The sequence below is a fragment of the Mastacembelus armatus genome, chromosome 4 (assembly GCF_900324485.2).
Source record: "Mastacembelus armatus chromosome 4, fMasArm1.2, whole genome shotgun sequence".
Taxonomy (NCBI): domain Eukaryota; kingdom Metazoa; phylum Chordata; class Actinopteri; order Synbranchiformes; family Mastacembelidae; genus Mastacembelus; species Mastacembelus armatus.
The window spans coordinates 4,800,671-4,813,784 of record NC_046636.1 but is presented as its reverse complement, the minus strand read 5'-3'; the positions used below and the strand labels follow the sequence as shown (position 1 = coordinate 4,813,784).

The following is a 13,114-nucleotide window of genomic DNA, read 5'->3' as shown; positions in this document are numbered from 1 at the left end:
CTTGTGGGGGTCATATTCACATACCTTTGTCACAACCACAAAAACATACTATAGTGACACCTGGGCCATATATCGGATGTGGAAATGATATGGTGTGGTTTGGATGGGTACAGAAAAATTGCACTCAGTATCACTTTGTCTATCTCTTCCTTTCAACTGCTTCTTTCTCTAAAACAGCAGTTCCCTGCCTCTGTGAAGCATTAGTGGTTGATATAAAACAGATATTCATTCATTATGAAAATATGCAAAGCACATCAAAACACTGGGTGTGGCAGAACTTTAGAGGTAGCTGCAGAGTTATAGCTTGTCACTTAAGACAGTGATTACATGCTTCCCTCTTCTGGAGATAATCAGCTATTACATATAAAGTACAGAACGAGAGTGTGTAAGCTGAAAAACATACATTTAATGTTGACATTCTGAATTTACCCTACTTGAATCATCTTTTTCAGAGGCCAATTTAAAGGCATAAGACAGGTTTGACTTCAGCTTATATTCACTTTTAGTTAAAAAAACCTGTTGTGAGCTATTGTGTGTATGTTGCAAGGGACATGTTGCACACTGTCGTATTGTCTTCAAATTTACTTCACGCCTTTTGTCTGTTTTGACTGCTTATAAAGCATGAGGTATAAAATGATCACCATTTCACCTTTTTAGTGAACTTGTTTCCAACATATTAACATATATTTTACATTTACAGTAAAGAACCATCCATGCAATTTTTAGTTAATTATACAGAAAGAAAACAAAGTTATCACATATTAACTTTTGAAAATGGGTCAAATTGACCCAAAGACAACAGGAGGGTTAAACTGAATTCAGGGACCTATTGTCTTTAGGTCGTATGTACAAGTATGGGCTTAGTTTCAAGATTTTTTAGCAAAGCCTTGTAATGTCCTGGTAAGATACATGAAAATGTCTGGCATGTGTTGCATTGAATTTGTTAAATACCTTAAAGTACCATCAGCGGGATGGGAATCTTAATTATTCTTTGAACCAACATTCCTGTGATTTTTTACATGACAGTTACCCAGATCTCTGTGACCTAAAATGATCTATTTTCTCAGACATGGAAAAATGTTTATGCAACCAGGTATCGCAAACTCTCTGTTGTAGTTGTGGATATGGGGGATTGACAGTCTACTGCCAGTTGGGTCCTGCCATCATCTTATTTATATATGGCCATGGGATTTCAGTTTGGGTTGGCACATAATAGTGTTTTTTCACTGGGTTTCAAATTGTTAGGTTGCTCAAGGTTACCTGTCAGTAAAGATATTCTCACACTCAAGCTGTTGTCAAGCTGTTTAACATTGTAAATATTGCTAACAGAGACTGAATGAAAAACTGCACTGTCATTCCTGTTTATTTTCTTGCAAGTAGGAGTAATTGACTTTTTCTTTTGTATGCGTTTTCTTCTGTTTATATTTATTTGAAGTATGAATGTAGTTTTTTCATCACAATTTTCCTGCAATTGTTTGTTTTGGCAGCTCATTTTGATTAAAACAATTCCTGCAAGATATATATAATATGCTCATAGGACCAAATGTTTCAACTGCATTATTCTGGTATGTCAAGACTTGAATTGGGGAATGTGGAGGAAATGACACTGTTATTTCCCTAGACAGTGGTGTAATCTTGATTGTCAGGCTATCTCGTAAGCCCAGAAGAAAGAGGAGCTTTATCATCCACGCTCAGAGTTTTATTCTGTGTGTTTTGCCACCTCTTTCTCGATCTCACACATACACACTCTCACCAACACAGACATTTGTAAGTGAAGTGGGTCAGAGGGCGGAGGAGATGAATTGAGCTCTGAATAGAAGGATGGAGAGATGAATAGATGGCTGAATTAATGAATCAATGGGTAGATGGAGTGATGCAAGAGAGAAAAGATGTAAAGAGGTCAGGGAGGTGCAGACTGACTGGACTCCAACACAGGCCAAATTTAACAGCTCTTCTAACCCTCTAAGTAAAACTTCACCCCTTAAATGACACACTTCACAGATGATGACAGTCTGAAGATTTCTGTTTTATGTTTAGAAACCTCACCTTACTGACTTCTCACAGATTTCTTATTTGGTGTGGATTGATAAGGAAGGAACCCAAAAGAGAGCTGTGATAGGCTCCAACAGATCCCTGTGACCCTGGTTAAGGAATAAGCGGGTATAGAAAATGGATGGATGATGAGGAAGGAAACTGACATTGACATTGTGTCTGTATCTGTGTTGCATTTTTTTAAATGAAAAACTTAAGATGCAACATACACATAACTGCAGTATCCACAGTTTGATTCCCAGCCTTTGCTACATACCAACAAAACAATCTAATGCAATACACAGGATTTCTTCTATTACTGGTATATAGAATCAGATGAGATTTGGCTTACATGTAAGAAGAATGATTTACTAGGACTGTTTCATTGGAGAAATTTTAATCATTGACATTGTATTAAATGAGATTAGTGGCTGAGCAGTTGATTGTAGAAATCCCTGAACCAATTACATTTTTTTAACCTACAGTCTGGACCCAGAATGAATTGCTTGAAAAAAAGATTACAGACTAGTTAGATAGCTCATCTGCACCAAAAAAAAAGAGTCAGTTTTCATACAGATGACATTTTAGCCTTTATGCTTACTTTTCATTATACAGGTATACTAGATAAACTACAGCGTTTGTCTGCTGCAGTCTTTTGATTACTACACCCACACTAAATCATTTACAATCTAATCACTACACATGGTTTAGGCAAGTTTAAAGAATAAATTTTGAGTTACAGCTATAAAATTGTAGTAGTAACTGGATGGTTATTATGTATGGTTACATGGATACATGTCCAACTACAAGTATTGCAACATTACTGAGTGTATAATCATCTTAAACCTATAATAAACATTCATGCATGTCATAGAATGTAATAATCACTCCTGCTATAATTGAGTTAAATTATATATTTAAAGTAATCCCTGCTCCTCTTCTAAATACTCAGAAAACAAAAAAGAAAAAACAGAGCCATTAAATATGACTGTTACTGTCCTTCCTTGTATTGCTGATGGTGACAAAGCAAAGTGTCTGTTTGGGTAGAATGTCCTTGAAACGCTACATGGCCTGTTTCATATGGGTGATAGACCATTAATAAAAACACCTTTTCCATCACAGCAACAACAAGATCTTTCTTTCTTTCTTTTTTTAGAATCCCTGCAGTGAAACGGACATTCATCATATGACCATTAGTTCAACTCTGGACAATTTGCTTTCAAATATGTTATTTAATATCCCCTTAAATTGTTGCTGAGATGAATAGAAATTAACATTTAAATGGGTAGGGGGCTTGGGAATGTATGATATCAATGAATGACCTCACAAAGGTAGCTGTAGGTGTGTGTAGATGGTGTATGTGTGTGTGTGTGTGTGTGTGTGTGTGTGTGTGTGTGTGTGTGTGTTCATTTGCCTTGTTACCAGTTTACACTGCCAATTTAATCACCATGAGAAAGAGTCTGGAAACAAACTCTCTAACCTTCACAACCCAATCACCCACCCCTCTGGCAACTTTTAGGAACCACACAGACACACAAACAGATGTACACACACTAATATGATGCATTTCAGTCTGATATTTTAAAATGTAAAATTATTCTGACCAAACTTATTAGGAATGTCTCTAGTAAAGCATCCATGACTGGCATTTAATGTTCATGAAGTTTTGTTTCAAACAATGTAGAAAATGCAAACCCAATGGATGAAAGGTGAAATTCTCAACTTCAACAGATTTCACAGTAGATGCATTTATATGGACCATGATATTCTGCTAACAACCACAATAAAATCCCAGTCAGAATATGAATGCATCATGTAGCCACCCAATTAGAACGTGCTGGTCTGCAGGTGGTGTAAACCTTTGATCATGTGTTTGATAAGAAAATATCAGAAATATAAACACTTGATCCGATCAATTCTTGCTTGTTGGAATAAATATTTTCTTCTGTCTGCCCCACATTGGATGATGTGGCAACTTTCCGAAAGGAACAGAAACATGGCAGCAGCCCAACAAAAGTGGTCTGTGGCTGATATAACGTTTGTGTGGGTGGCTGTAAAGGATTTAAAGATTGTTGAACAGCCAGAAGGTCAAAATGCTTAAAATAACATGTTGTTCAATCAGCAGGCGAGACACAATTACTAAAAAACACTAAGTAGAGGAATGATAGTGACTTAGATTTCAGTCATTGACTTACAAATTAACTATGCAACAGTTTGGATTTTTCATGGCCTGCTGAGCAGACCTGATGAAATTTTTGAGCACGATCCACTGTCAATATTTTTACATCAAAGCTGTCTCCTGCTCCATGTATTTCTCCTGCTAATACACATATTCAAACCAGCATATGAATAATGAAAATGTTTCTGTAGCTCTGTCTTCCACCATGCTGAGTTTAATATCAACAACCAAACTTCACATTCTCTCAGTTTTGGTGCATTTCTCCATGCTTGGTGTTTAGTTGGTGCTTCCTAGCAAAACACTTTTGCTACAAAGTAATGCAAGTAATGCAACACACGAACCTCTCTACAACATCTTGGCCACTCCAGCATGTGTGCTGCTCAACCTCCATCTCACTCTCACAAAGCATTTCTGGCAGCTCGGAGAAAAACCACTGGTATCGTTGGATAGAGCCTTCAAACTCCCTGAAAGAAAAAGGTCAAAGTAGAAAAAGAGATAGAATGTGCACAGTTGAATGCTTGGGTTGCTGTAAGTAAGAGTAAAACCAATGTACCATATGCTTTTATTTGTTCCAATTTAGACTTGTCATGTCCAATTCCCTGTGAAATCCCTTCTGACTGTGCTAAGTTACTGAAAGCAACACAGGGAAGAGAACAACTCACTCTCGAAGGAATGACACATAAAAGCTTTAGAATTAAGAGTTAATTCTCTTCGAATTCTTAGTGGAAACAGTTGTGTTGCCTAATATTTACACAGATCTTTTCACAGATCTCTAATGAGATTTCTTTTGACACTGGCTTTTCTTTAATTGCTACTGAATGGACAGATTGGAGTATGTGAATAACGCAAACAACCTGCGTGGGGTGTAATACTCAACTCACAATAATTCACACATGCAATTGATTAATACTTAATTTACCTAGAGAGTTTTTTCAGGCTTCGGCTCTTGTCACCTCTGGAACCTTTCAGAGAGAAGGACCTGCCGGGATATACGTGGACACACATTTAAACCGATTTCTTCTGTTATGAATGAAGTTTTAAACAAAAAAAATTCTATCTCTCTGTTCCCCGATTGAACTTGCCCACAGTAGCTGAATTCTAACCTCAACCTCTCAAATGTTCTCGCTTCTAACAGGAACTTATATGTTGGAATAGATTTATGTAACTCACCTTCGAGATTGCAGCTGCAGACTCAGATGAGTGGCAGGGCTAACTGAGAGCGGTGAAGTCACAGATGACTGTCTCTCTGAGGTTATCAGTGTAGCAGGAGTCACAGCTTTTGTAACATGCAAGGTGGTGTGATTTTCACTCGTGATGGGGCCAGCCGCCTGGGGACCACACACCTTCTCTACCTGAGGAGAGAGTTTGCAGGTTAGAGTTTGGTAAAGGCTGAAGAAGAAAAGTTATAATAATGCTGCAAGTACCACTGATTGGAAATAATAATTTCGGTCAAAACCAAGCATGCTGCATTAGGGTTTTGGCGATGTGTCTAATGAATGAAAAGCAGATCAAATATTTAATGAAGTGGCATTTTCACAATTAGCAGTGCAATTATGTGTGTGTGTGTTTGTTTACCTCTGAGGAATCTACTCTACTAAGCCCACAATGTTCTCTCAAAGATGCACAGCTACTCTATTTCTTCCTCTTAAAGTGTGTGCATGCATAAATGTGTGTGTGTGTTGTCTGTTTGTCCAGAGATTAGACACAGAAACTTTCTCATCACTCAGAACCATGCTGCATTCTGGGTATCGGTTGTCCAGCCAACCACAGTCTTTGTCTGGCACTGGATCTGTATTCACACTCGCTGGGGAGTGAGGGGAACCCCAGATTCTCTGAAGAATGAGGCTGTTTTTAGCACATCTAGGTGCAAAGCTTTTGTGAGGAGATCCAACTGCCAGGCTGAAAGAAACCCATGGCCTTCCTCACTCTGTGTCCAAAATTCAAATGACTTTATTATTGGGGTATATGAGTAGGGATGTTTCATCATTCTGTTGGTCCTAATTTAGTTCTTTGTGGAACTATAACTATAGTTCTATAGCTCTTTGTAACATCTAACCTCCAATCCCATCATCCCTTCCACTTACTGTGGCTGTGATGTGTGGCCCATGCAGCTGAGCATGCAGTATGGCATCATTCACGTGGTTTCGGATCGCTAATAGAGCCAATTCCATGTTGTTGTGGTTGCTGCTGGTTGCTAAAGTGGCGGCTAGCCGTTGGAGCATTACCACCAAATGTCCCCAGGGGGCACCAAGCTCTGACATACCCACCTAGAATGGAGGTTTGACAGGGAAAGACAAGAAATGATAAGCAAGATTACATGGTGGGGCTGGGGAAAGGGTAGAAAGAAGTGAGAAAATTGTGTTAAATGCGCTACATACATTACTGGCAGAATCTCATGACAGGATAATCAAGACAACATTTCCCATGAACCAAATTGTTACTGTCACAGTAGGAATGTTCCTACTTGTCCCTCCTTGGCTTGATATTTGTATTCTTCTTTTGCTCCCTTCACTGAAGAGGACAAACATGTCGGGAATTGTTTTTCCTTCACACTTCCCTTGCTTCCAAGAAACTCTCAAGTGGAATGAACAGTGCTATCTTCCAGATTGGTACTATAAAGAAGTCTCCCTATTGTGCGTGCTGCTAAAGCTGTCTGCTAGCCCAGTAAGATGCTGGGAAAGCACTGCCAATTCTCTTGGCAATGCTCTTGTGACTTGCCTTAAACCTAATGTGGGAATAATTTATTGCTGATAAAATATTGTGAATAACTAATTTAAGAGATTGGACCAAAACACTATTTTTAATTGGCTTTCTGGAGAGAAAGGGAGACAGATACACCATGAGGCCTTTCATGGATCTGAAACAATATCATCTACAACACATACCCGTGCTACCTTTAGCTAATTCAGTAATATTAATCATTGATTAACTTTTGCTAATATCTATATTCTAAATCTGGGAGATTTCAATTAATTCAGTGGAGAAAACATCAGTGATATATCTAAAATCATTTATTGTGGAAGTGGCAGGAGGTTTAAGGGTAAGTTCATTTAAAAAAAACTTGACATTGAGGGAAATTTGCTTGTTTGCTTTCACATTATTCCCGGGAAAACCACAAATTGTTTTTACATTTCTTTTGTGAACATATATACATACAATACTATGTAATTTAAATTTGCTGGTAGGAAAATGCTAAAGATTTGAACAGGGCCAGGATGTTTTCGTTCTGCTTCTTTATGCTAAGCTAAGCTAACTGCTCCTTTCCACTAGGTCCATATTTAATGCAAAGACATGATGGGGGTATCAACTTTTTCTTCAGATTCAGAATGTTGAGCTATTCTTTTAAAAGTAACTGTATAGTGGAGACATCGGTTCACATATATAAACACACATTCCAAAATTAAATACAAAAATATTCAAACACTTACCATACACCCTCTCATAATATCAATACACAGACCAGTACATGGCCGTATCAGTGTCAGCCCTCTGCAGTGGGAGCAGTACTGCATCCTCACTAACCCTCGTCCACACTCTCTGGATAACGTTGCCTTCTCAGTCACATTCATAACTTCGCCAGCTAGTTTCAGCAGCCGGCTCAGTGCCCTGCCCACCACAAGGGCTCGAGACAAACTGCTGACCAGTAGGCGAGGATGGAGACCAAACGGGCTGACATCTTGTTGTGTCAACCGCAGGCAATCATCGTGATTGGAGGTGGAGGAGAGAGACTGGGATGACATGTGGCCAATCCCAGGGTTGAGGAGGCGGCGGTAGACCAAAGGGAAAAGATCATTGTAGAACTGACGCACAGTACTGTCCAACGAAGAATTTGGATCGCCAGAGAGGTGTCGTTTGATGTCGCTGAACAGCTGAAACACAAGTGGTCGACAGTCGGATGCCAGGGCAGAGTAGGCACTGTCGAATAGAGTGCTGGTCAGGTTTGATGTGAAAGTCACAAGGGACTCAAAGTTTTCTGAGAGAAAGAAAAAGCAAGACAAAGTAATTTTATAGCTGGTATAATATGTCCAATTATGAGTACCATCCATGATAAACTGCCATAAAAATAAGTTAATGGAATACAGTTTACAGAATACAGTGCATGTATACAATGTGTTGTGTATCTTAAATACACAAAGTATATTTAAACGGTTCTAATTTTGAATGTGGGCACAAATGACATAGATATGATTTATATCCAAAGCTCTGCATATATTAGATTTCCTTATTACACAGTCTCAGTCTAACTGACCTTGGCCAGGCTTTATTCTGCTGCATATGAGCCAAAATATCTCACAACTTAATTCATCCCTGAGCTCACTTTCACTACCCTGTTATCTATAGTCAGGCGATAATGAGACCCAATCTCATCACCCACTGCCTTTCCTTTGTTTGACAGGGTCTAAGAAAGTGGACAGTGCCTTAACAGAGGCTCTATGCTTGTGTGAGTGTGTGTCTGTCTATGGTTGAAACTTGCCAAGTAAAAACAGTGATGTCAATCTGCTGGCATCCAGACACACACGCACACACACAAATACAGAGACAGAGACTACTGAGAGTAAGTGAGTGAAAGACGAGAGAGAGAGAGAGAGAGAGAGAGAGAGAGAGAGAGAAACTTATTTATCTGACTTTCACCAAGTCAGTCAATGTGCATGTTTGTGTGTCTTCATGTCTTAGCTTTGTATTGCACTGTCACAGCTGCAGCCACCTGACTCTCCCAGTGTCAGCAGTTTATTAAGGAATTTATTAAATGACTCATAAATGTACTACATTAGGAAATCATTTGCAACAAAGAGGCAATAGGCTGGGTTTTTAAAAACATGCATGTTCCTGTTCCAGTCATTTTGCACGTTGATAGTCATTTTTATCTGAAAAGAAACAGAGAAATAAGTAGAGAAAAAAGATGTCTGGAGAACGATGTGGTAGAGCAGCAGTGGTGGGCCTCTTTGGACTAAAACACTGAGTGAGAATATCTCACTTTTATGTGTTGGCATACCCATGTAATGGCAATAGCAACTGAAGTGCAGACAGCATCAAGTGACACTACAAAGTTTACTCTGGGGTCATGTGACTCTTTACTTTATGTTATTGGAAGACAGCTGCAACATGGAGGAGAGGGCACAGGGGTCTTACAGGAAAAACACACGCAAGCATGCCGACACATATTCACACACACAGAGACCCACACACTCACACACTAAAGTAATCCAAAGTGTGTAAATAGACCCTGAATATAATCACTCTGGGTACGTCTGTGCTTTTGAGAGGGGATCCTATGAGATTCAGCTCAGCTGTTGAGGAGCACTGCTGTCAAGCAAAATTAAGTTAGCTAATTAAAGGGTAGGTTCAACCAGATCACAAGAAGCGTAGCCTGTTGTTGGATTTGGGTTTACTTGTCCAAGTTCTGTAATATCTTGTATTACATTCGACCAAAGAAATAGCTCAGGAAAACACTGCCAGCAAGTTCTCCTGGATTTTCAGCACATTTTTAGTGATCAAAACATTCAAGCACCTGTTGGTGTATGGATCCTTTCACCAACAGATAGATTGATCTGATTTTTAACATAGCTTTCCTCTTTGCTCCGCCTGAAGAATGTTTTGTTGTATGCAATGTTTGCAGTGTTTTAGGCAGCGCAATCAAAATCCCATTTATATACAGTGTATTGCTGTGGCTGCAGTAGTTACAGATAATGATGTTATAAAACTTGAACACATAAAACCTTTTTAAATGTAAGTAAACTACATATTCTGAACTTTTCTTCCCTTACCTGGTGAAGTTTGAGCCATCGTTTGTGTATGGGCGTTTTGCATTAATTTTACCCTTGGATGGTTTATCCATCCATTGGGCATAAGTAGCAGCTGAAACTGAGCCTGAAGGCATTTAGATGTATCAGGCAGAATAGAGTGAGATATAGAGATAGAAAAAAGAAAACAGAGAGGTACATTTGCTATGTCTGTCTTCTAGGTTTCATCAGCTCTCTCCCTCTTATAATGTCCAAAATACACAACCACTCACACACACGCATTCATGCATGCAAACGCATACACACATAAGGTCTCTCTCATACATACACACACTGGTGATAAGCGTTGAGAGACAAGTGGACAAGCAGAGTATTCTTCCTCCTATTCAGAGCAGAGACCGGCTGTTGCCCACAGCAACAACACTTTACTGTGGATACGTACTGAATGTAAACATTCTCCATCCCTCGCTCTCTCATTGGTCAAGAACAAAACCTCATTATCGCAGCGACAAAGACAGACAGATGGAGAAAGAGAACGGAGAGTTGTAACAAAGTTTTCCGCTGCTCCCTCTGAGAGTTTGCTCTCTCAAAGACTCAATCGAACATCAGTTGTTTGTTTGGCTAGCCACTGTGGCGCCTCACAAAATAAACTGGCCTCACACCACCACCCTGCCACATACTAGCTATTTCATGATGAACACACAAAGTGAGAATGACAGGCGCCTACAGGCACTTGACAGAATCACCAATGCTACTTAGGTCAATTTAACTATGGTCCTTAAACCACCCACAGATGTTTTTTTCCAATCATTTAGCATAAGATATGTCACTAAACAGCGAAAACTACCCATCATGTCCCAGTGTTCAAGAAGACATCCTGGAATTACTTGTTTGTTTGTTTTGATTAATTGATTTAACAAATGGTTTCAGCATTTTTTTAATAAAAAGAAATAAAATTAACTGAGAATAAAAAAAATCATATCAGCCTTTGTTGGACCTTGTATCTGCCTCCACAACCTCAACAGTAAATTAAAAAAATTTTTTTAGTTATCCAGTATGTTTTTCTCTTCAGTAATCCCATGTCTCTCTCTCACCTTGGTAGGCCTTGGTGTGTCCAGCGATCAGGTACTTGAGTTCAAAGCTGTAGGATCGCATCTTTTGCTGTGTTTCACTACGGACAGCCGCCATGTAGCTGTCCTCCATCTTACTTGTACAGCAGGTGGGCCCAGGGTGGACACACACTTGGAGAGACTCATCTAAAAGACAGATAGAGAGACACAAGAAATATTTTCAGACCTGGACAGATCACCACTGACCTCCTGATATTTTCAGTCACAGAGAAGTTTCTTCCAACATAGAACTGTACATGGAAAGCAATATTTCATGTTTGACATGCAGGTTAGGTTAACTCACAACTCAAAATTGCCCATGTGAGTGTGAGTGCCTCTCCCTATGAGTCAGCCCTGTGATAGACTGGTGACCTGTTTATAGTACCATTCATCTAATGTCAGCTGGCTCTCATGCCACACACACACACACACACACACAAGTAGTTTAGCTAGGGATGGGTAGAAGGAATCTACAGTGCATAAAGACACTGCAGATACTTATCAGTTATATTTTTTTTCTAGATATTTGTGCCTTTTGGCCACACTAATGTAAAGTGAGGTACTGGATGATTATTAGGAGAATATCTGTCAAAGCACAATGTTAAATAGTTATAGTTTACTGCAAAAATTGGATTTCTTGTTGTGAAAATAGCTAGTGGCCCTTGGTAAGGCAGGAATGTATGTGTGTGCATGTGTGTGTGTGTACTTCTGTAAGACAAGCTATCAAGCAGCTGACTGAGATCAAGGGAGAGAGAGATTCACCTATGTCTGACCTGACACACATGTGTGCACAATGAGCTATTCATATTAGTGTCAGCTGACCATGGAATATATTACCTATGTTGCTATTACTATTACTTATACTTACTATGTAACAACTGCACCTACATTACTATTTATTATTAATGATATGCTGATTTCTTCATTTCCACTTAGGCCAGCAAGGTGGTTGGAAGCCTAGCACAGCCAGCACAGTTTTTGCTACAAGATTCAAGTCTAGAAAGAAGCACTCCAAAACTAATTCAGTCAGCATAATTCAGTAACCTGCGCAACATCCATTCTTGTCCCAAAATTATTCATCAGCTAATTATGCTGCATAGTCTATGAGAAGTTTGACATTTCCAGAACCACCACCTTGCTTTTTCATTTGAATATTGGAAGCAAAGATCAAAAACAGCTGAGGGAATGGTGCAGTTTTCCAATCAACTGCAGGCTAATATGTGGATGTCTAGTTCAAACAGTCATCTATATGTAAAACCCATTTAAAATGACATGTTTCTCAAGCTAATTCATCCATGGCTGCAGCAAATCACTGCATGCCAGAGGAAAATACTGTGGCTTTTTAGGAATGTTATTCAAAGCCAGTGCAATGATTCTGCTGTTATAACCATCTATAATTACCAGACATATCAGATATTGCTAAGATCACTATTATATATTGATAATTAGCTGTAAAGAATCACAAGCACAGGGAACTCTGTATCATCATTTCATCCATTTTCGATGCTTATCTGGAGTCAGGTCACAGTGGAAGCAGGTTAAGAAAGGCAGTCCAGAGAGCCCTTTCCTAGAGCACCCCTGACTCCAACATATTTAGGGTCTACCCAGGGTCACCGGTAACAGTAACATCTTATAACATTACCGTGTCTTGTTTGGCTACTTCACACTCAGGCAAACTCTTCCAAAACCCCAATCCTTACCTTCATAGAAGGTTTATGGATCTAACAGTTTTACCTCTCTTGCAGTTGAATGGGTGTTATTTATATCAGCTGGTTGCTCACTTTTGCACTTAGAGGGGTTCTTCTTGGCTGCATTTCTTAGAGGGATGATATTTTGCAGAGCAATTCAGAAAAGGTCACAACTAGCAGTTGCAGCTGAGTGCGGATCAGTTAGAGTGTGAAAAGAAACCCTCATATGCCAGACAAAATCTCAGATGAGCATTTAGAAAAGAACATCTTTAACACCACCGCTTATAGTTAAATATGCTTTTAAAAGCTCTATTGAAGTGGTCCAGACTATTCAGGTTAGTTCTGAACAGAAATAATCTCTCAGTC

General features: G+C 39.2%; 1 protein-coding gene across 1 annotated transcript in view; it reads right to left on the bottom strand.

Annotated features, from left to right (window-relative positions):
• The window catches only part of LOC113139603 (glypican-5-like), a 37,615-nt gene that overhangs the window by 23,522 nt on the left and 979 nt on the right, over positions 1 to 13,114 (bottom strand). The window contains exons 2-7 of the mRNA XM_026322901.1: positions 11,046 to 11,207; positions 7,639 to 8,183; positions 6,295 to 6,477; positions 5,381 to 5,562; positions 5,130 to 5,189; positions 4,552 to 4,674 (exon numbers count right to left, since the gene is read on the bottom strand). Coding sequence (XP_026178686.1) covers positions 4,552 to 4,674; positions 5,130 to 5,189; positions 5,381 to 5,562; positions 6,295 to 6,477; positions 7,639 to 8,183; positions 11,046 to 11,207 — 1,255 coding nt within the window. The remainder of the gene's footprint in view (positions 1 to 4,551; positions 4,675 to 5,129; positions 5,190 to 5,380; positions 5,563 to 6,294; positions 6,478 to 7,638; positions 8,184 to 11,045; positions 11,208 to 13,114) is intronic.